This window comes from Neopelma chrysocephalum, unplaced genomic scaffold, assembly GCF_003984885.1.
Source record: "Neopelma chrysocephalum unplaced genomic scaffold, ASM398488v2 Primary Assembly neopelma1_97, whole genome shotgun sequence".
In the NCBI taxonomy this organism is placed as follows: Eukaryota; Metazoa; Chordata; class Aves; order Passeriformes; family Pipridae; genus Neopelma; species Neopelma chrysocephalum.
The window spans coordinates 6020111-6044036 of NW_020897760.1; the positions used below are offsets into that span (position 1 = coordinate 6020111).

The window sequence follows — 23926 nt, forward strand, 5'->3', positions numbered from 1 at the left end:
AACAGAGTTTAAATTTATTTTATTTGATGTTTGGCTATGAGCTCATATTGTACTTCTTGATATTACAGGAGAATTACGTGGAATCTAGGTTGTGGTAAAATACTCATACAGTTTGCTGTTTGTAGTAATAAAGCTAATGGTGACAAGCTTCGGGGGTACATTCTGGCCTAACTAATGCAATCCCTGCAATAGCAAACTAATCAGTTTATTAAATTCTCATTATTCTTATATAACATAGGGATTCCTAGTTTCTTTTTTGTGCTGCCCTCAGATAATGCTATTTTGGCAGCCAGTCCCAGCTCTGTGACAAATGATGCGTTACGGAAAGGATGGAGCCATGCAGCTCTGCAATTCTGCAGTTAGGTTCTGTAAACTCCCTCTGGGAACAATATTTTAAGGGCAAGGAGGGTAGAGCTAGCATGTGTCTAGGGCGTTGTGGTGCTGGTGGTGAAACAATTCACATTATAGGTGATTCTACTTTGGCAAATTTTGATCAAATTAATTTCAAAGATACAGCAGGACAACAGGCCAGTAAGACCTTCCAAGTATGACACTGGAAAAGGAAGTCGTGAGGTAGCCAATTTTTGATGTTTATTCTGTTGCTGACTGGAAAATTTGCTGACCACTGGTTCTCACACTACTGTTGTGATTTAAAAATAAGAATTTGTATGCAGATATACTTCAGATTGAATGTAATTTTTTTTCTCCTGATGGTGGCCCTTTACCTTTAGCACTCGCAGTATCTGACTGCTGCTTGCAGTACATGGAAATCTGTGCAGAACAGACAAGGCCCTTCGTGTTGTCCAAGTCTCTTTTTAGCATATCATCACAACACCTGAACTCTGTCTAGTTAGTACATCCAAGGAAGAACTATCCCCTAACACTTGTATTTAAAATAACTGTGATCAAGAGATTCTGATCATAAGTACTGCTCTATTCTGACATAACTAAGAATTGGCCAGACCAAGCTGTACTCCAGTGTTTTGCCCAGGATTCTCTCTCTCTGTGCCCTTTTCCAGGGATGGCAAACTGATCCAGTATCTTATTTTTGGTGGCTTATCTCAAGAGGAAGGTGGCTTTGAGAACTTGGGCATTTTCAGCAGGAGAGAGACTGGAATCATAAATTCACCCTCCAGTCCACTGAGTTCTGCCATTCCTGAGTGTGTGTTACACCAGTTGGTGAGTGCTGATCCAGGGAGCACTTGCATTCCAGCATTGTACACAGGCCTGAGCAACTGCCCTTGCAGCGTTACGACAAGCTTTACAGTGTTTGGTACCACTGTATTGGGCAACTGCTGTGCTAACCATGGGGACTCTGGAGGCTGGCCCAATACCAATGCCTGAACAATTGCAGAACTCAACTGATGGAAAACAAGAAGCCTATTTCACAGAATTACGGAATTGCTGGAGTTGGAAGGAGCCTCTGCCGATCATCTGGTCCAACCCCCTGCCAACGCAGGGTGACCTGCAGCAGGTGACACAGAAATGTGTCAAGGTGGGTTTTGAATGTCTCCAAAGAGGAAGACTCCACGACTTTGCTAGGCACCTTGTTCCATTAGCTTGGCTAGTACAGCTGCAGCTAACAATTCAAGCTGAGGCTCATCTGAAATGGCTGCAGCCCGCTGTCACTGCAGAGGAGCACACTGTCCAGCCCGCAGCCTCACAGGCCGCCCAAGGCTGCCTCTGCTACCTGTGCCGGGCCTCGCCGGCCCCCTGGGCAGGAAGGCGGGCCCTGAGTCACTGTAGACGGCAGGGCCGACCCCACCAAGGCGGGGAGCTGCCCCGGGGCCGGGCAGGGATCCCGCGGGGCAGTGAATACAGCGAAACCTAAGCGCTGCCGCGTCTCCGCAGATGCGGCGGGAACAATGACCGGCCCCGCCGCAACGAGCGCCGGCGGCGCGCATGGATCCGCGGCGACCGCACGGCTAAAGTAGTCCCTCTTTGTTCGGCAGCGGCGCAAGCCCATCCGCGGCCGTGTCCCTCCGCCGCGCCGGCCCCGCGCCCGCTCCCGCCCCCGGCGCTGGCGGCGCAGGCGGGGCCGCCGGGGCGGGGCCGCGGCCCTTTGTGCTCCCAGAATGCACCAGCGCCTCCTCCGCGGGAAACAAAAATGGCGAGGGGCTGCGCCGGGGCCGGGCTGCCCGTGAGCCGGCTCTGACCCTCCCTCGCCGCCCGCCGCCGCGGGGCCGCGCCCGGGGGCCCGCTGTGCACCGAGCACCCGGCCGCACCGCGCCGCGCCGCCGGGGGAGGCTCCCGAGCTCGCCCATTTCCCTGTATGAGGCGGTTGGCACCACTGGAGAGACCGAATGAGGTGAGGGGTGGGGGGGAGGGAGGGGCGGCCGGGCCCGCGCGGGTTGGGGGGGGCGATCCCGCAGCCCGGGCCGGCGGTGCCGCGTCCCGCATCCCCCGCCGGGCGGGCAGCGGGGAGAGGGGCCCCGCTCCGGGGCAGGGGGCCCCGAGGCCTTGGGGAAAGGGGGAGGGAGCTCCCTGCGAGCGGCCGCGGGCAGCGAGTGAGGGGTCAGCGGTGCTCTCGGTGACCAAAACAAAGGCGGGGAGGCAGGGCCGGCCGGGGGGGCCGCGGCGCGGAGGTACCATCAGCCCCGCGTCAGCTGTATTTTCACCTTCACCTTTAAGGATATTGTCGAGGCAGGCTGCGTTTTCTCGAGTGCGGAGAGAGCAGCACAAAGAGCTGCTGGTGCCCGCTGGTAACTTTGGTTTTGGTTTCTTTTTGTTGTTTGTTTGTTTGTTTGTTTGTTTGCAACGCCTCACCTCTCAATCTCTGTCAGGCTTGACGATTTGAATGTGCACAGTACGTTTTTTGTCCACCAAAATGCGGTAACTGTTGCTGGCTGAAAGGTTGTGCAGTAACGCATTTTCTTTTCTTTGGTATTGAATTCTGTAGGAAGAATGGGCTGATATTTGCGTTAGTCAAAGAGAACAATATGGTTCTGTGCTGGATGCTCTGGACACTGCTATTAGTGTTGAAATACGAGGGGTTGTCGTTCATCCATGAAATATCAGGGTGCTATTAAAAGAAGAGGGGTTGTATACTTAAATGAAAGGGTCTGCCAGGAAAGCAGTGTAGCATTATGGCTGTTTCTGGAATTTGTGATAGGTAGGCCCAGCTCATAACTTTAAAAGGTCAAACGTAGTAATGGATAATGGCATGATTTTCTCCTGACTTACTGTAAGGGAACATGATCAATGACATACAATTAACCTGGCAAAAACGTGGGATAATAGCCAAACAGTTTCCCTGCTGTTTTTTCTTTTGATCTGTAATCAGGTTGGTAAAAGTTCACACGTTAATATTTGTCCCTTTTCTGAGATCTCAAATTACATTTGATTTGAAAACATCTGAGGTTGAAAGAGGGAAAATAGTTTAGTTTCTGTATTATTAGAGTACAGGTTAATGAGTTCATAGCTTCTCAGTGAAAGGGGAATAAGGGAACACAGATTGAAAAGATGAAAAAAGGTGCATAATATAGTGAAAATGAGAAGGATCTTTGCAAGGAGCTACAAGCTGTGAAATGTGGATCTGTACTGAGAGTATAATGTAGCAGTGTTTTCCACAGTTAACCCTTATTTCATCAAATATAGATGTGTGGCTTCTCAACAACTTGCTCTTTCTGTTCTGGGAAGAATTTTAAATCAGATGTAGATGCTTCTCAAAAGTTGACTTAATATGGCTAGTCAGCAGTTATTGAGGTGTGTATATTTTTTAATAGGTGAACGACACATGTATTGGTAGTATCAAGTTATGTTTTCCTTCCCTGCATTAGGAGATCAGGTAAAATTTATGAGAAGAGCAGCTGTAACAAATATGCTACGGTTCATTTCCTAGTAGGGAGTGGACTTCTGTATTCCCTGGAGATAGATGTGAATTAATATAGTACTAGAGGCAGTAAAGCATATTTTGTGCGCCTCCTGTGAGTTATGGAGGAGAAAGCCTGGAGAGAAGAAGCACATGTGATGAGAAACCAACACGAATCTTCTCGTAGTTTGTGAATTAACAGCAATTTTTGTGTGACTGGCCTCTGAGCTTGCTGCAGAGTTGGTTTCACCTTCTTTACAGGCCTTCCTTGCAGGAAATGGAGGGGAAGTGTGTCTTTGAGCAAAACACAACAGGAGAAGAATTATAAAACCACAGATATTGCTGGAGGTATAATCTCCATGGAGGAGTGAAATCAAGCAGCTGAACTTTCTTTGAGGAGAGTTAATGATAAGAGCATTCCTGCTGAGTCTGGACATACTTCATTCACTGAATATCTTAGAGGATAATACTACTTTATTTATGTTTTAGATCTTTTTATTTTATTAATTCTGTGGAGTGCTTATGAAGGTTGCTGCTCTTGTAGATGAACCTTAAAGAAGGAGGCTTGTCTTTATGGGGTTTTGGTCACCTCTGAAATACTCTTTCTTCCCCACTTCCCCTCAGTGCAAGTCAGCATGTTGTCATTTCTTTTCTACTTGGGTGCGTGCTCCTACCTCCCTTAAGTATGTTCCTGCATGTACTGGAGAAACCCAAAAGGCAGTTTCTGTACTCAGGGAGGTGCTAGGTGTACAGTTAAGGGAAATTATGATCTGAAAAGGTGTATTGTGACCTGATAGCATTGTTTTCTTCCCTGTACTATGTTCTGCTTCTTCTCTTTGTGTACAAACACATGATCAATCCCAAACAAATGGCTTTTGCAGTACAGGGCTGCCCAATCCTGTTTCCCTACATACTAAATATGTAAGGAAATATGTTATTCTGTAATGATATTTTAAAGCGTAATACTCTCACTGTGCATATCAAATAGAATTAGAACACTTCTAGTTAGTTAAGGTTTCTTGAGGGAGAACATGAGCAAGTAAAAACAAAATCACAAATGATTGTGTAGTATTATGGACATGAGAGTCACTTATTCCAGTGACTACCTCTTTTGAATAGTATAAATCAATCTTATTAAGGACAGTCATACTTCACAGGGTCAAAATCTGACTCGGGTTAGAAGGGGTCTTGGTGTTCTGTAGTCCTGCTCAGCTTAGCGTCAGCCATGAGGTCAAACCAGGTAGCTTTATCCAGCCAGCCCTTGAAAACCTCCAGTGACAGAGGCCACACAACCACCTTGTGCCCCTGTTCTGCTGCTGAACTGCCCCCATGGGGAGGGGGATGTTCCCTCCCCATCAGAATCTCTCTTATTCCAACATATATGTTACCACTTGTCCTCCTGCTATGCACTACTGTGAAGAGAGTAATTGCATCTCACCAATATTCTCCTAGGGGCCGGAAGGCTGCTGTTAGGTCTCCCTGAAGCCTTTTATTCTCCAGGCTGAATGAACCTGGTTCCCTAAGCCCCCTTTCATAGGGCAAGTGCTCCAGTCCCTGACTATCTCTGTGGCCCTCCACCAAACTCATCTACTTCAATGTCTCTCTTGCACTGGGAGAACAAAAACACAGTATTCCATCTAGGTGGTGTCTAACAAGTTTTAAAGAAACTGATTAATCAGCAGTAATGCCATGCTTCCAGAATTTGAACTGATTATCTCTGGTTATCATAAGTTCTTTCACTAGGTCTTCCTCTCCTGTGTGATACCGCATTTTCCAGTTTTGAGATAGATCTTAAACCTGCATGAGTTCTCTTAGTAGGGTGGTCTGTGTGTGATTTCTAATCTGAATTCCCTTCTGATAAATCTTTAAACTCATCTTCCCTTCCGTGTGATTTGTATTTAGTAGGAATAAATGAGTTATCTGTCCCACTTTAATGAGTTTTCTCAGTGGATTAAAATTTTCCCTTAATATTCTTTGGGCATTTTGTTGTTAAAACTTAGTATCTTTAAATTAACTTCCAAGAACTAGCTGTGTTTATAGGGTAGCTATGACCTGTTACTGTTGCAGCACTTGTGAATCAGGAGCTCTTCTGGAAGAAGTTTCCTGAAATTGCATGGATTGTCAGTGAACCTGTGACTGTAGTTCAGTCATGCAGTCTGGCAGTGACAGCTGAAGGAGTTTGTGTCCCAAGTTGCTTGTTTGAGTTTATTCAGTTGTGTTTTCAAACCATTCTGTGAAACAAACCAGTGAACTGAGATGGCCCGGGAAAAAAAAAACCTGTCAAGGGAGTTTTTTGTAACAGAAGTTTCACAGCAGTTGTTGCAGCTGAAGGAGTACAGGAGTATGAATATCTTAAGGAACAAACACTTGGAAGCAAGAGTGCTCAGTCTTTTTAATCCTCCAATTTCTTCACATCTTTTGCTCTAGCTTTTCAAATATATTTTAACATGCAGACACATTTTACTGACTTCCACCACTAACTTATGAAATATTGTATGGGTGTGTAAGTACGTTTTGTTTGCATTCTAAGTGCTTAAATAAGAATACAGCACAACATACTTAGTATTGAGTAATGGGTGTAAAGCCATACATGCTGTGTGATGTGCTGTGTAGCTTGGTGATGTGAGTTAAATTAGATAAAGCAGATTTTTATATCAGGTAAGTTTTTCTGAAAAACAAGGTATCGGTTGGATGTTCCGTGGTTATAAGGTCTTGGAGAAAAGCTTTTTTAAGAGGGGGAAGTTGTTACTTAAAGGTTGTTAGTTTAGTTGGTAACTATAAATAGTGTGGTAGGAAGGTGCTATGAAGCTAACTTTAGGGAAAACTTGAAAGCAAGTTTCTGGAAAATGTGGAACCTTTAAATTAATTTCAAAATCAGCAAGCAAGAATTTAACTTCAGTTTGCATGTTATCTTCCAACAAAAGTTTTATTTTAATGGTAGGTATAACTTCTTGGTATTCCACTACAGCTGAGAGAGCTGTGGCGAGACAGATGAGTACATTAGTAACATTTTATGCATGTAGCTTTTACACTGGTCTGCACTACATTTCTTGTGCAATGGTTCCAGAAGATACTTCAGAGACACCTACTTTAAGTAACTTATGGCCTGTTCATTAAAGTCCGCTTGTTAAAAACAGTGGCTCTTCCTACTTCATCTCCATCAAAAACATTGAGGGAATGTTTCCCTGAAGAGAAACTTCCTATCCATGTGGAAAGCAACTGTTAAGCTACTGTCAGCCTATTGTGATAACTAACCCTATTTTCAGTCTCTGTGAGATAAACCATAAACTGCCACAGCAGGAGCTGCTTCATGAACTGTTTAGCCTTCACTTCAGCACTGCTATCACTCACAAAAACAGCAGTGTGGACAAAGGAGAAGTGTCTGGTTTATTGGCTCACATCTTTACTATGTATCAAGATTCTTCAGTGTCTGAAGCTGCTGTTGTGAATTTATGCTGTTGTATAAGTCAATGTATAGATTCATTTAAGTGTGTTGTGCCAGAAAATGATGCACGCTTTTTTGTTATCATTTCAATGGGGATGTGGGACAAACTTCAGTACTTAAAAGAATGCTTTTGAAGAATTTTTTTAACATAGAACTCAGTTGTTTTTTTTAAATGGACTTTGTGTCTTCTTGCGTATTCCGTATGAGATCTTTCACACCTTTTTTCAGGTACTGGAAAAGAAGAGCAAACATTCCTGCCTTGTAGCTGCTTTCTCTAGGCTCTTAAACTGGATAAAAATCTTTGAACCTTTTTAAGAGAGTAGTTCTGTCAAAACACTTGTAAACCAGATGTTACTGCTGAGAAGGCAGCAAAAAATAAGTGTCCTGGGCTGCCATGCTTTTACTCCGTTATTGTAAACTTATTTTGAATGCTGCATGTACCCTGTCCCATCTATCAGAGGTTAGAGTTGAACTGGGGAATAGCAGCAGTAACTTGAAGCAGCTTTTGCATAAGAAGCAGCAGAATTTATAGGATTCTAACATTGCTATAGCAATGCTCAAACTATATGGGACACTGATTAATTTAGTGCTTTTGTTGGTGCTTTGCGATTAATTCAAATGTTTCTGGTGCTGATGATGTACCTAAGCTATCTTGAGTGAGGTGGAACTGCTCTTTCAATTGACTGTATCCTATTTATTTCCCTAATCTGTCCTATGTTTGCATCCTAGTTATACATACTTTAGTTTCTATAGAAAATACATCTGGATATACAAGTGGCAACTTTATTACATAGTCTCAGATTCTGCCTATTACTTATGGAGATTCTTCCTTGTGCACTATTTGATCCTGTTTTATAATTTTCTATATTTTATTCCTTTACTTGGAATATGATGTTTGATAGCTAGTTTGACATAAAAACATATTCACACATGTAAATAGGCTACATTTCATGGAATTGTATGTGGAAAAATGGTTGATTCAAGTAACTTATAATTTTGGGTTTCATGTATGAAGAAAGGTTGCAAGATGTTTTGTTTTTCCTTCCTTATTATTTTCCACTCTTGTTCTAACAGAGAGGAAAATTTATTTTCCATGAATTTAACATGTAGAAGTTCTTTCTATGCTGGAAACCTCTACAGCTCTGCCTATGGGTCAAGTATTTACCTTGGGTGGTTTCTCCACACCTCAGCCTCTGGTTTTTGTTTTGTTTTGATTCTGAGTAACTGCTGAGCACCCCATTAGTTGTCAACTACTACTCTCCCTACCAAGATAATGCAGTTAGAACTGGCTTAGGACCTTTTTAGCTTCCCTGGAATTTTAGAAAACTGTCAGTCATTTGAGTGACTGAAGTTTTGCATAAGTAATCCTGTATTGAATGTTTTTGATGTGTTCTTTGATGCCTCTGGTGACTTTATGAAGAGTCTCTGAGCTGGAAAGTTTGTGTCTCCCCATCCCCATTTACATCAGCTGATTTCATAGAACGCTTTTTTTTTTTTTTATAAACTCGTCTCTTTCAAATTTTGTAGACTTGTGTCATAGCAGAGGCACCACTACTAAAGGTGTCTAAAGTCTGAAGACATGAGCAGGTCTTTAGTTACCTGAAGTTCTGGAGTTAGTCATATTTAAAATACATGGTTTCTTTATCCTAATTGTGATTACCTTTTTTTCTTGCTTCCCTGTCTTTAGAGACTCTACAGCGGTGGGTAATTCACTGGTCCATAAGCGCTCTCCTTTACGTCGCAGCCATAAGAGCTCAGCATCTCTGACCAAGCTGTCCTTACGTGATGGACAGAAAGCCAAAAAGCCACTTTGTAAATTTGAGGAAGGTCAGGATGTCCTAGCTAGATGGTCAGATGGCTTGTTTTATCTTGGAACTATCAAAAAGGTAAACGAATTTTTAACTTCACTGGAGTCTTAAAGTAATATATGTAGTTGAAAATTGCAGTATTATTGTGCCTCTTTTGTAGTATGAAGTACATTCTTCTGTTTAGCCCTTTTACTCATGGCTTCCACTGTATTTTTGTTTTTCAGATAAACAAACTGAAACAGAACTGCTTCATTATATTTGAAGACAGTTCCAAATCCTGGGTTCTCTGGAAGGACATACAAACAGGCAAGAACTTCAATGAAGTAGTCCTTGTTTAGTATCTTTTTTGTTTAGATTACTATATTTGTTAAAATAAATGGTTACATTATATTCTCGTATCCTAAAGAGTGATATGATTTAATGTGATCCAGGATCACAAATTAGGCAAATGGAAAAAAAAAAATCTTTTCAAACAACTGTCTATCACTGAAGTTCCTGTTTTTTGGGTCTGGGTTTTTTTTGGTTATTTTGTTTTTGTGAGTTTTTTGTGTTTTTGTTTTCACGTAACTATGTGCGAGAGAGTGGAGAAGACTTCTAAAAATAATCACATTTGATTTTGTTTGGATGGGGATAGAGTCTATCCTCTGTCTTAACAGAGTACTCTGAGCCCTAATTTACACCAAGTTTATGTCCTCCTACTGTTTTCAGTTGAAACAACATGTTGTGGAAATAAACTAAAACCTGGAAAATCTTTAATGGAGTTTTGACATTTAAAAGTAACACCGTAACTGTTGCACATAAGAAACCATTACAGGTTTTTGAGTATTCATATCATATAAGAAAAGTGCAATTATCAACTGAGACACCTATTGTATAATACCTTTTTGGTTTTCAGATATTTGGAGAGTAGTAGAAGCATGGATGACAATTTCCTCATCATATAAAAGCAGTGGAAGCCTGAACTGGCTGTCATTGATTTTTGATGTTTAAACTAAACACTGTCTGCTAAAAGGAGAAGCTTTTTATTTATGACAGCAAAAAATCAACTCTTTTATTTCTTAGAAGCTTGTAAAAAAACTGCTGTTCTGCTTCTGTATAGTACAAGTTCATGATCTTTGATTCATTTATTGTAACTATCAAAATTTAATGAATGTGTATAAGGGCATTTCAACTCAGAATATTCTGTGATTAAGAAACTTGTGTTTTAATCCAGATTTTTACATTGAGACGTGATATAAATGGAGTAAGATGTAGTTTTGTTTCCAGATTGCAAGCTTACTTTTTTCCTTACCTCTGCTGTAACTGTGTGCTTTTGTATGCTTGCAAATATGTATAAGTGGTAATAACATCTTTCCTAAGAATGTTGGAGTTTAATATTAAAGCATCTTGAACAGATCTGTCAAAAAGATATACACCAAATTGTGTATGTATTTACATGAAAAGAAACACAAAGTAATATAAACATAAAGGATATTTATTAGTTGTTCAGATAGGGTTTATTTATCCGTATTTTTAGCCGGAATTTACATTCTTTATTCAGTTGTTGAATTTTTATTGTTGATGTTAAGGAACCGTGGACTGCATATTAAGTAGGCAATATAAAGCCTATAAATATCTTATAGCTTATGATAAGTAATATAAATATTTGTAGCACAGTCTGTACAAAATGTCTGAATGTATTCTTGGTAAGAAATTTTTCTCTGTAACAATGTGTTTCTACAATGCATGCATCTGTAACTGAAATTAAAAAAAAGCTATACGTGTGGTAACTGTTCCAACTCCAGATGTAATCTGAAAAAATCACACTCTCATCTTTGTCTAGGAGCCACTGAAAGTGGGGAAATGGTCTGTACAATATGTCAGGAAGAGTATTCAGAAGCACCGAATGAAATGGTTATATGTGATAAATGTGGGCAAGGTAACTAGATTTTTTTTTTTTCCTATTTACTGCATTTTAAAAGATGTTTTGATTTGTTTCACAAAGGGGGATATTTGCCTGGCAATGACTGACTGCTCAACTGATCTTAAATTTTGTAGCCCTTAGTGGCTATTAACAGCTCAGTGAATGATGAGAATCCATGTTAAAGTGACTAACACCTGTTCTGTAAGTCAAGATTATTATTTTTCTACTAAGAAAATTTAAAATACCATTTTGAATTTGTTACTGATTTTTTTTTTTTATCAGATTTTTGGCACTTAGTGATAGATAATGCCTTATAGTTGCATTAAAGTTATATGTACTTAATTCTGTGTAAGCTTCTTTTGCCATTTTAATAACCGTTTGGCTGATCATTTTTTATACAGGTTATCACCAACTGTGTCACACACCAAATATTGATTCCAGCGTGATTGATTCAGATGATAAATGGCTCTGTCGACAGTGTGTTTTTGCAACAACAACAAAGGTGTGTTTCATATTGCATGCATCTTTGTTTTTGAAATTGAAATAATAAAAAGATAAAGCATTTTTTTCAGTGATTTCTTTTTTGTTATCTTTGATCTGAATGCAAGTTTTGTATGTTGAGAAGTAATACTTATTTTAGAAATAGGTGATAAGTTGCTTTTAAACAAACATGCTAGTATTAAAACATAAATGCAGGTGAAAGTATTTGAGTTGATTATAGACAAATTTTCATAACTTTCAAATTAAAAGCTTTGAAAGCTTCAGAAACGTATTATTGTTTCTTGTAAACTAATGTGTTTGTTTTGGCCCAGAGGGGTGGTGCGCTTAAGAAAGGACCAAATGCCAAAGCACTGCAAGTCATGAAACAAACGTTACCATATAATGCAACAGACCTTGAGTGGGATGCAGGTCATAAAACCAATGTGCAGCAGTGTTACTGCTATTGTGGAGGACCTGGAGAGTAAGTAAATGGATAATATATAAGAACTTTTCTCTATAATGCAGCTGCAAACTTTGACTCTTTTCTTGTAGACTTTCTTGTGAACTTGTTAGTTTCTTTTCCTATTGTGTGTAGGTATTAAAAACTGGATGCAAAGTGGGCTTTTGTATTCTCTATGCATTTTTAAGTGTCTCATGGGAAATACATTATTTCTTCTCCCATAAAATATTTAGTTTTGTTTTAATTTTGTCATGTGACCATCACATAAAATCACAGTACATTCTACAATCAGCAAGAGGCAGTATTTTTCTGATGTTAACTTGGTCATAAGTCACAAAAATAAATGTACCTAGAGATTAGTTTATTAAGTTTTGTTGGAATATGCACCTGTCTGATTCTACCATAACATCATACCCTGGTTTTCAATCACTGGCAGGGGAAAGATTCTTTTTCCTCTTATGGCATTACAGAGTCCTCTGCTGGTTCTTTTTTACAAGAAAGGCAAGAAGAGGACTTCTTAAGCAGGTAGAGATGAGTACTCTGGTGTCTGCATGAATGAGTGAATGAATAAGATAGCATTGAAGATTTGAGATCAAGGCAAGTAAGGAGTCAAAAAGTCAAAGAAGCAACGTTTTTGAATTTACACTCACAGGACAGAGCTCTGGTTTGAGAATTTTGGAGACTTGGACAAACATCACCTTCAGTTTTGCATGGTTCCTTTTCTCAAGGGAGAAGCTGAAAAAGGAAAAGAAAACCCCTGTAAACTATGAGGTTTCTTTTGAGGATTCAAGTAGTTGAATCCCCAGAACAAATGTTTGTGACTTAATGCAGCTGTGTTTTGCTTTGAAAAATAACAAGGAAGCTAATCTGGTATGTCAGAAGGAGTTTTTTTGGAGTTACTAAATTCTTATTATTCTGAATTAGAAGCTGGTTGACAGAGTAAATGAAATGTCTATTTTCTTCATTTAATAACTTAGTTCAGTCTTTTACTGGACTGTCTTTTATTAGTCCTAGTCTCTCTTTTCTAGTAGTGATTCATTAAGGAACTAAAAGTTGCTGAAATATCTCTAGAGATGGCTATTTTATAAACTGTGAAAATCAGTTTGGGTCAAAAGATCTCTTGATATTTAATTTACATGTAACAAAGAACAATTTCCAGTAACTTTTTTAACACATCTTGTTTTTCTTTCTGTTGGCGAAGCTGGTATCTAAAGATGTTGCAGTGCTGCAAATGTAAGCAGTGGTTTCATGAGGCTTGTGTGCAGTGCCTCCAAAAGCCAATGCTTTTTGGTGACAGGTAAGAAAATTGAGCTGTACTTCATGGTTGTCTCTGTTTAAAATGTGTAGGAAATCTTCCATGAGCTTTTATTTGGGCAGCCATAATACAACAGTATTTTTCAAAAATGGGTTGTGTTTTGAGTAGATTATACAAAATAAACATGTGTTCAGGTGCCAGGAAAATGCAGTTCTTCATCTCAGTTGAATGAAGGAGGGTGTAGTGGTGGGTGATGGAGATGTAACCAAGGGTTAGTTGAATTCCAACTGTTGCTGATTTCATTTTGTGCGTAAGTCCATTATACTGTAGGAGCTGGCAACTGGGAGATGGGAAGCTTTTAAAGCAGACCCCTTTAGTGGGCCTAAGTTAGGATAAGGGCTTTTGAGGTCACATTGTGTAGGTGACTGATGTCTTACAAACGATGGACACCCTGCTTGGAGATGGGCTGTCAGTGAGCGTGTGCACTGACTGTGGGGGATTGGAGAGAGCTGGAAGGATACTTAGTCTGAGGGGAACTCTACATCCTCTGTTCATGTGGGATGAGTCAGAACACAAGGAAATGAAAAAAGGTGCTGGTCTGTGCTTTCTTTTGAAGAGGAACTTGGAGCATTTGCAGCAGATGAAAGAAAACTGGAGAAAGGAACCAAGGAGTATCTCACTTGTTATCTATTAGACTTTCTTTTAGCTGTTGGTTGTGCTGGAATATTTGTATGAAAGAACGGAGTTAGGACCCAGGAAGGCATGAGTCCTTAAAGTGCATGCTTACACCGGTGCACAGGGTTTTGCATTTGAGAGAATGGGGTGGGGACATTACAGAGCATCTTCACTGACACAGTCACAGGTTGAGGGAGTTTCTCAGGGAGTATGAAACAGTGGGTACCAGGATGGAATTCAAGTACCTTGGATCTGACCTAGTAGGTATCAGCGCAGATTGTGGAAGTTGCTTAAGTGAGGTGCAGAATAAAGAGACTGACAAATATCATATGGCTGGGTTTCTAGCTTGCTTAACTCTCATTTTCATAACCAGGATGTTAAAACATTGAGAGCATGTGTGTGTAGGGACACCCACCACCCAGACACATGTACATATACATATGTGTATATTTTTAGGTTTTATACGTTCATTTGCTCAGTTTGCAGTTCTGGACCAGAATACCTCAAACGTTTACCCTTGAGATGGTAAGTATGAATTTAAAAAAAAAAAAGGGTGAGTTAAATACATGCTCTGCTTTTCTTTTTGGTGTTTTGGTTCTCCTTGCTAAAAAGGAAATCCACTTGTTAACTTGAGCTGTTCCCTGAGTCATTCTTGCTGTTTATCAGGGATAAGTTTCATTCAAAGTTTATCCTTAAATGTAGAGATATATTGTGATTGCATGCTCTTGAGGTTTATTTCTGGGATTGTTCAGTGAAGTAGTAAGCAACTACTCACTTGTTGTATATGTGAAGATTAAGATATCTGAGTTAAATATTTTTTGCAGGCTTAGGATCCTGCCGTTATGTAAGCCAGATGTAGTGAGTACTGGAGTACACGTCTTGATACATTTTTATAATAATGTCCTTGATGAGTCTTAATAGTTGTAGTTTGGAATCTTTGAACTAACCTCTATTAGAAATTATATCCAATTTAGTGTAAATGTGCCTAATGCTAAATATATGGAGGAAATTATGTTGTTAAATGTTAGTTCACCAAAATACTTGCATGAAATCAGAGTTGATACATTCAAATGTGAATTCAGACTTGCTTAAATATGCCATGGTTCTGACCAGTTTTGGAGTTTAAAAGAAGATCATGACAGTGCAATGAAAATGCAGAAATGAAAGTAAAACGCAAAACAGAAGGAATCACTTGAAGAGAAATTACAGAAGCCTTTGTGATATTGTCTGGATTGAGTGTTTTGTGCTTTGTGTTTTTCCAACTGTACTGTGATAATATCTTTTCTACTAAATTATTTCAAAGGAAAGCAATTGGAAATAAAATGTGGTTTGTTTTTTTTTTTTAATTCAAATATTCTAGGGTAGATATAGCACATCTATGCCTTTACAACCTAAGTGTTATTCATAAGAAGAAATATTTTGATTCGGAGCTTGAACTTATGGCCTACATTAATGAAAACTGGGATAGATTGCATCCTGGTGAGGTAAGTAATTGCAATACCCTTTCTTGTTTTTTCTCACAGTGCATGCATGTGTCCTGAAAGTTGGCAACCTATGAACTGTCTTATTCTGCATGTTAAATCCTTTAGTACCTTAAAATCTGGTAATCCTAAATAAGGAGATAAAAAGCATTCTATTTCTGCAAGGAAATTAGGTGGTGTTATGTTTTTCTGAGCTGTAAAATTTCTTCACATTATCCATGTAACTCATTATTTTCATGGTGACTTTTAATTATTTATACTCAGCTGTGTATACTATTGTATATCTCTATTTGTCTTTCATGTTATAGTTCTCTTACTATGTTGATATTTTCATGTGCCCCGACCAGAAAATCTAAATGTAGAACTGAATGCAGAGTATATTGCACATGAAGATATATCCAAAGTCTCTAAGATATAACAAAATATTGTACACAAACATTTCTTCTTCCCTTCCTCTTTCAAACAATGGGGATGGTCAGTTTGTGTCCCGGTCTAAAAATTGTTTTGATCCTTTTCCAGTCTGATTCGGCTACTTGTCACGGCATCTTGTTTTTAGCTCATTACTAGACTAGTTATTTTTCCAGCTGTTTTGATAACTGGACATTTATCTTAGCATTAAAAGAAATCCATTTACTCAAGTAGATTGACTTTATATTTAACTAAGTGGGTCAGTGTCAGTCTTTGTTTCTGCATGTAATGTTAGATGTAAACAATTTATGTCCAAGTTCAAATTGGCACACTGCCAGTAGAGTATGTAGAGTACACAGAGTATGCACTTTTTGTGCATGAAAATTGTTTAGGGTTTTAAAGTTGTTTTTTTTTAATACAGGTGGCATATAAATGGTTTGAAATTTTCTTATCATGAGTACATCCTACTTTTATACTTTTCAGTGAATTCATACATCTGTAATCCATTTTTACTAGCAGACACAATTTGAGAATCAAATACATGTTCTTGGTTTAAATGAGTAACTATTTTTAATAGATAATGGCAAATAGTTTAAAATACATATGTTCAGACTATCAGTGTAAATAGTTTGTTAGACAGGCAAACACTAAAACGTTACTAAAAAATTAGTGTCATTATGAATAGATGTCTGGTTAATTGATATGTATGGCATCTCTTACCTAAGTTGTATCAAATCAATAATTCTGTCATATCAAGTCTCAGACTTTAATTAAAAAAAAAGGCTGCACAAAATGTAATTCTCACACCATCTTTTCAATAGAATATATTACTGTATAGTTTTACAAATATGCAAGCTGTGTTTAGTTTTGATTTTTGTTTCTCTTAGTATTGAGGGAAATGTAGAAGGAATTTGTTTGTTCATTTAACACTTGTCCACTTCTTTCTTTGTGTCCAGCATACTTGCTCTCCTTGTCTCTGTAATTCTTAATTTTTCAGAGAGAAGATTCCATGTTTTAAAAGCTTGATAGGGACTAGTTACTTCAGGCTTCAGTGAAAGGAGGGAAGTTAGACTGGGTCTTAGCAAAAGAGGCATGAAAATGGATTTACTTTTTTTTTTTTTTTAATTCTAATAGCTATTCTGGGTGTTTTCCATATTTTATTTTTTGGTATCATGTTAAGTAATGTTGAAAAATTCAAATCTGTAGTTACAATGACTCAAAGTAACTGGAATCTTTCTACTACTGAAGAATTCAGATAGGCTAAATGATTTCTTACTACTTTACAGCTGGCAGATACACCAAAATCTGAAAGATATGAGCATGTCCTGGAGGCATTAAATGATTACAAGACCATGTAAGTTATTGGTACTTTTGCTTTAAATGTTGTTCACCTATTTAATCTGACCTATATTAGTCTTCAGTCTAGGTGATAATCGCTTTGGCCACAGATAACATTTAAATTTTAATTCTGTGTCTATTTCAAACTGTAACATTTTGTAACTATTTGAGTGGAACCCAGATGATGAGAAAAATTGTTGTAACTTCCATCCTCTTTCCACTTCACATTCTGTGCTTGAGAGTGAGGATTGTGTAAAGTAGCATTTGAATGAATATTCTGTTTGCATAGTTTTGTTTGCATGTACACTGTTATTTTGAAAGTTGCTTTCCCTGTGATCAGAATTATAACAATTTGTTTAAAATTGTTAAGGTTTATGTCTGGAAAAGAAATAAAGAAAAAGAAGCATTTGTTTGGTTTGAGAATTCGCGTTCCTCCTGTGCCACCGAATGCTGCTTTCAGGGCTGAGAAAGAACCAGAAGGAGCTTCTCATGAGTTCAAAATTAAAGGCAGAAAGTCATCTAAACCCGTTCCTGATGTGAGGTAAAATAACCCAGTCATTCTAGCAATGGGGCTCTTTGGGCTTTTTTTTTGGTGCCTACAAAAAAGACCTTTTCATTGTAGAATGTATTTTTTAAAAATAACTGTAAAGGTGGATTAGTTGTGAGAACAAGGTCTTAGAACAAATATAGTTAACTTTCTATTAGGATTCTTCTAAAAAAACCAACATGAAATTTAGCAGTAAGGACAATAGAAAATATGTCGACTTTGCTACCATTTGGGAAACAAAATCTCTTGCCTTTCTGGGTCTCTTGGGCAATAATCTAACTAGAATTCTGAATAGGAATTATGTTGTGAAATTGTAACTTGTATTGGTAAGTGTGCCACCATTTTGACCAAGTGTGTTCATATGAATAAACAACATTTAACACCTGTTCATTCCTCTCAACATGTGGGAATCAGTAATGTCCCTAGAAATATCTTGTATCTGTTAATGTTATTATGCAGACAAAAACATGTAGCTTTGTAGCTGACAATTTTAATTTGCCAGAATAACCTCATTTAGTACAATGTTTCAGTAACAGATATCTAAGTGCGTGTTCATTGCCAAAGGAAATATTAAATGAAAATTATCATCAGTAATACAGAACAAAATACAAATTTTCTTCTAGGGAACTAAGTAATGGTATAGAGAAAAAGGGGAAAAAAAAATCAGTAGGTCGTCCACCTGGTCCCTATACAAGAAAAATGATTCACAAAACTCCAGAGTCGTCTCCTCTGGTAAGAATATTTCTTCCCCCTTCCCCTCTTCCTTCTAACTGCATCGTAATTGTTGAAGAAAAACATAACAAGTTAACATGAATTGTGATATTCCCCCACTAACTCTCAAACAAAATTGGTACAACAGTCAAAACCTAAGCTGAGGTGTCTTTTTTTTTTCCCCTTAGGACAATGAACCAGTTCCGGTGATAGAGAACCCAGCCTTGGAATTACCCTGCACTGTTGGGTAAATTTAAAAAAAAAAAGTCCTGTGAAACATTATAATACCATGTAATTTATCTGTTTGCTTCTGAAGTGTCAACTCAGTTTTTAATATAAGATTATTTTCATTGCATGGCAATCCTGTTATCTTGCAAAACAGGAAATCTGATGGAACTGCACATTCATCCAATACCTCAGATGTGGAATCCACAGGTGCTGCCAGTATGAAAGAAACTACCTCATCTAGCATTTCCAGACATTATAGGTAACTATTTAGTTACTCTATCTGCTATAAAGATTAAGATTTGCAGTATATGAATTTTAATATGATTTTCTCAGAGTAGAGCTATAAATTGCATGGGGAAATCTAAAGAAATAGGACAAAAGAAAACCAGTCTTGATTAGTTCTGTGTACAACTCACAGAGTGAGGATTTTTTGGTGCTTGCCAACTGTTGTTCTTTGTAAAATGTGTAGCTAAGTTATATTTGCTTAAAAGAGTTAAACTCCATAAACACTTGCTGAGCTTAGCTTCCTGATAAAGGCCACAAAAGAACTGATGTGTACCCTGAATTAATTTTAGCAGCTTTTGTTTCTGTAGGTTTGTGTATTCATGTTAAAGAATACTAAGTATGCTGTGATTTTCTACAGTCAATAGAGCATGAAAAAATTCTGGCACAGTTTTCATAAATAAATTATTAACTACAGTTGGCTTTCCTGCAAATAAATTGTTACTTGAACTTTTCTCTCTCTCAAGTTCAGCAAACAAAAATTTCTCTTTTATTGAGGTACATGTATTCTACTACTTTGTCTCCTCTTTCTGGTGCATGCTATCAAGTGCTTTCATGAGTCAATTTTGTGTGCATTACTGCTCTAAATAGTCTCCTTTCAAAAAACTCATGTTTAGAGTTCTGAAATTGTTACCTAAGTGCCATACTTATAGTTACCTATTTATAGGCAATAAGTATTTTTATCAGTGAAAAACAGAACAAAAGTTATTTCATGAGTGGCATGGAAATAGCTGATGGTAAGGCATACATTTTGAGTAGATTCCTTGGAGTTAATGCTGTGGGGTTTTATTTTCAATAGTTTATCTGACTCGAGAAAAAGGACTCGTACAGGAAGAACTTGGCCTGCTGCAATACCGCATTTGAGAAGGAGAGGTCGCTTTCCACGAAAAGCACTCCAGACTCAAAATTCAGAAATTGTTAAAGATGATGAGAGCAAGGAAGATTACCAGTATGATGAACTCAATACAGAGATACTTAACAATTTAGCAGATCAGGAGTTACAGCTCAATCATCTAAAGAACTCCATTACTAGTTACTTTGGTGCAGCAGGTAGAATAGCTTGTGGGGAAAAATACCGTGTCTTGGCTCGTCGGGTGACACTTGATGGAAAGGTGCAGTATCTTGTGGAGTGGGAAGGAGCAACTGCATCCTGACTGTAGGACTGAACATTATGTTCACTGCACTGTCATCTGTAAGTACAGTTCATAATGCAGAGCCACGAGAGAAATGGTCTTTAAATGTATTTCTAAAAAAAAAAAAAAAAACAAAACCTTTTTAGCCTTAACATGTAATTGTTATCATTACAGCTCTTGCGATAAAGACTTATCTTTTTAAAATCTGATCTGAGACTTAAATTTTTTAATCTGAACATTGTTAGATTGTTTTAGGTTGGGATATTTTGGGTTACAATTGCTTAAAAATGTGCATGGTGTTTAAAAAAATATGACATTTTCTAGAGAACATTCCATGGATACAGTTATTGTGATTTAGAGAAAATATTATGTAGATAGCACAAATATTTGAAAAATCTTGGTTTGTTTTCTTACCCAAATGTTTGCAGAAATGTATTTCTATTTCAATACTTTCTAGATTTCATAAGTGCAGTGTATATAATGCCTACTGAAGACTGTAAAATACTGAAGTTTTCTTTCAAAGTGTAAAAAAAAAAAAAAAGAAAAAAAATATATTGAGCCTGTAAATTGCTCTGTGACCAGACTTCATTGTCTTCTTAATATATTCTGTGTGTGTGTGCGTGTGCGCGTGTGTGTGTATATACATATGTATATATGCACACACTTACCTGTGCGTGTATATATATGTGTGATTGTGACTATGCAATACAAATTATGGGATTGGGCAGCTTCTGAGAATTCATCCCATAATTCTTTTTTCAGGAATAGTTGCCAGTATTTACACAGCAGCATTTCTTCTCAGGCTTATTGGGTGCTGTTGCTTTTTATGTACTAAGGAAGAGTGTCCAACCAGTGCAGTGTGTTCTGGCAACGGGTGCAGTCATTGACGTTCATGTGCTCTATATTCCATTATTTTCCATTTGTCAAAAAATAAGGCAGGATCTGAACATTTTGAAATGAACTCTACTGGAAATAACAATGTGCAAGTTCTTATAACACTCTGATTGTAAATTTTGTGTCCCCATTATAAAGAAAGTTGACAGGAGTCACATGCAGGATTTCTGCATATCTGTAGAAACAGTCATATTTTGATAAATGTAGTATGAACTAAGTGTATTATTGCACAGGGTCAACAAATGTTGCCATTTGAAGTAACATTACTGATTTTATTACAATATTACCTCTTTTGTGTTTATAAAATGTACCAAGTTTTAAATTGAGGAGTTTACTTGTTTAAAAAAAAGTCAAAAAAGTCTCTTGCCAGTATTAGATGTTTTTTCTTTGTCTGCTACTTTTGAGGGGGTTTTAGCCAAAGAGTAAACAGAAGAATATTTTTACTTTGGTGGTTATTCACTGTACTGTATAAGGTTAGATTTCTTACATGCTTACAGTTTACCACCAAAATAAAATTATGTAACATTAACAAATGACAGAGTGGTTTAAAGTGTACTACCCGGGTTAGTACCTATTTATTCCATTACTTGGTTATTTGACTTTTTCTGCTCATCTTGAACATCTTAAAAAGGTGATTCTTTTTCTGGATTTTTTTTTCTGTCACCTTATAGCCAAAGGAAGCAGAGAAAGCTTTTTTTTTCCTGTGCTTGGATTATGGCTGGCTGGGTTATATTAGCTTTATAAAAATGCTAATTAAAAACTGCCACTTCTGTTTACCTTCACTAAAATGTGTGGGTTTTTTTCTCACACCCTCAGCTATTAATTTAATGTTGCCTTGCCTATAGCTGCAATATTTTGATAACACAGCAACTTCATGTTAATTTTTGAATGTTTATATCTTGAGATAATGCAAAATGTTAAGCCTTTGTAACCTTACTCACACCATCTGTATTTGTTTTTATTGTTTCACTTTATCCAAGTCCTTTAATTCTAACTGAACACCAGCAGTATTTTTCATAAAGCTTCGTTTAAAGATAAATATTGGAATGTACTTGGGGACTTCAGTGGGGATTGGGGGGGGGAGAAAATATTTGTCAAACTTGAGCTGTCCATAGACTTAACTATTGTGAATGTCATTTCATTTTATTATGGTGGTTGATTTAACTCTGATGTTCAGTTTGTATTTTTGGAATTGATTTTTTTCTTAGAATTAAAAGACCAACATTAAATGTGTGTATTTTTTGAGAGAGAAGAATGAGTTTTGATTCTGTATTCTTGTGAAGCACATACTTGGTGGCATCCTCCCATCCATTATATCCCTATCTCTAGCTTTCCTGTTCCTGTCCTGGAGACACTTGCCCTGCACATAGACACTAACTTGTGTTTCAGCTCTGGTTGAGGGATGCTTTGTTACATACAAGGTGTCATGTACTGGAAAATGCTGCAATAGTGCTGCTGAAGATAGGGCTAGAGGAGTAGTTAAAGCACACCTACAAATGCCTTTTTCATTTTATGTGAATTTCATTGTACGTGGTAGTGGTGTGTCTAAAGGAAAAGACAAATGTTGCTGTATGTAATGATTTCATTTTGGTATAACTCGCTCACTGTATGTATGCATCTGTGTAAATATATGTAATTCAGCTTTGTTGTGGTCGCTGATTTAGAACCATTTCTATGTGTATGAGATCTAATATTTTTCCAATATATATAATTTGTATTACAGTAGTATTTAGGTAGGAGGAGTCTCTTGTGACTGTTCTAAAAATATAGGTATTGCATGAACAAGACAGCAAGGAAATAATGGCACAATACTGGCCAGAATTGTAAAATAAGCGTCGTAGCAAACTATTTGTCAAATCATTGTTCTCACAAAACTTCAACAGAAAATTTAAATAAAAGTATGCTTTTCTATGCATAACAGGCAGTTTGAGTGAGATTACGAAGGAATTTGAAAAACCTCTCAGCGTGATATGTGAAATGAAGGTCAATATTTTAATTTAACATGAAGACAGAGGTAAATCAAAAAAAGGCATTGAAGGTGATGACAAGCACTTTATTGTCTAGGGAGGGGGGAAAGATAATTTAATAGAAAGAAAAATGGTTTTGTCTGTGGAACATCCTATTAAAGTGATCTTTAGTGTTATATTTTAAAAGGAAATTGGTGAATTGAGATGGAACTTGCCAAGGCTGAAGAAGGAGCAATAGTCAGAACACAGTGATAAGGATGAACTGGACAGGAACATCAGTTCTGTGCACAGAGGGAAGAGGATGAATCTTGCAAATGCTATGCAGGTAAAATTTTCAGGGACATCTCTAGTTCCCTCACATCTGTCTGAATGAAAAGTAACATTGCAGTTAAGGGTATCAAGTCAAGGCAGGAAATTATATTCTGTAGAAATGGAAAAAAAGATACTGAATTTGTTTGGTCAATGCTGAACTTACCTGATGGCTAAACACCCATATGGATGTGTTAGATCTACTGATGTCCTAGTTTGGTCAGAAAAACATAGTGATGCACATGGAAAAAATCAGAATTGTCAACATTTGTAGAAAAGTTAGTTTATTTTTTTGTGTAAATTGGATCATATGTAGGTGAGGTGTAAAGAGAAAGACATGGGAAAAGAGTCTTGTTTTGGAGTTGCTGAAGGAAGTTGAAAGTGAAATGGCTGTCTTCTAGAAAAGAGTGCAGGACAATAGCAAGGAAAAGCAAAAGACAAGTACTAGTACAAGCTGTGCACAGCCTGAGAATTAGCTTGGAATTTGATGCTTTTGCTGTCTTTCACTTTCATCATTCAGCAACAATGAAACAAGATTTTTGTATTGTTTTGATGTTTTAATATTTTCCATTTTTGTAGCCCTTAATGTTTCTCTCAGCTAGCTCATCTCTTGCTGTCTTTTAAATGAGATTTGTACATATTCCAGCATTGAGATCCACGTACCATAACATCAAGAGTTGTTCTGGTTTTTGTAGCTACCAATGCAATGTTTTGCCTGCAGATATTAGTTTTTCAAATACAGCTGTAGCTCAGACAGTTCTTTTCTTATAATCTTTCTTCTGATCTATCCA

At 37.7% G+C, this 23926-nt stretch overlaps 1 protein-coding gene across 2 annotated transcripts; it reads left to right on the forward strand.

Moving 5' to 3' along the window:
- The first annotated feature begins 2092 nt into the window (after positions 1–2092).
- Positions 2093–22088, forward strand: MTF2 (metal response element binding transcription factor 2). 2 transcript variants are annotated; one of them, XM_027694166.1, is made up of 15 exons: positions 2093–2308; positions 8944–9142; positions 9289–9370; positions 10887–10982; positions 11369–11469; positions 11780–11928; positions 13109–13204; positions 14294–14362; positions 15198–15321; positions 17013–17080; positions 17435–17605; positions 18235–18343; positions 18511–18569; positions 18705–18809; positions 19632–22088. In XM_027694166.1, exons 1-15 carry the CDS (start codon positions 2304–2306, stop codon positions 19984–19986), a joined length of 1788 nt encoding a protein of 595 aa, XP_027549967.1. In that variant the 5' UTR covers positions 2093–2303; the 3' UTR covers positions 19987–22088. The 2 variants fall into 2 exon arrangements, with proteins under 2 accessions (XP_027549967.1, XP_027549968.1); XM_027694167.1 differs by lacking the exon at positions 2093–2308 and adding an exon at positions 6787–6806.
- Positions 22089–23926: the final 1838 nt, after the last annotated feature.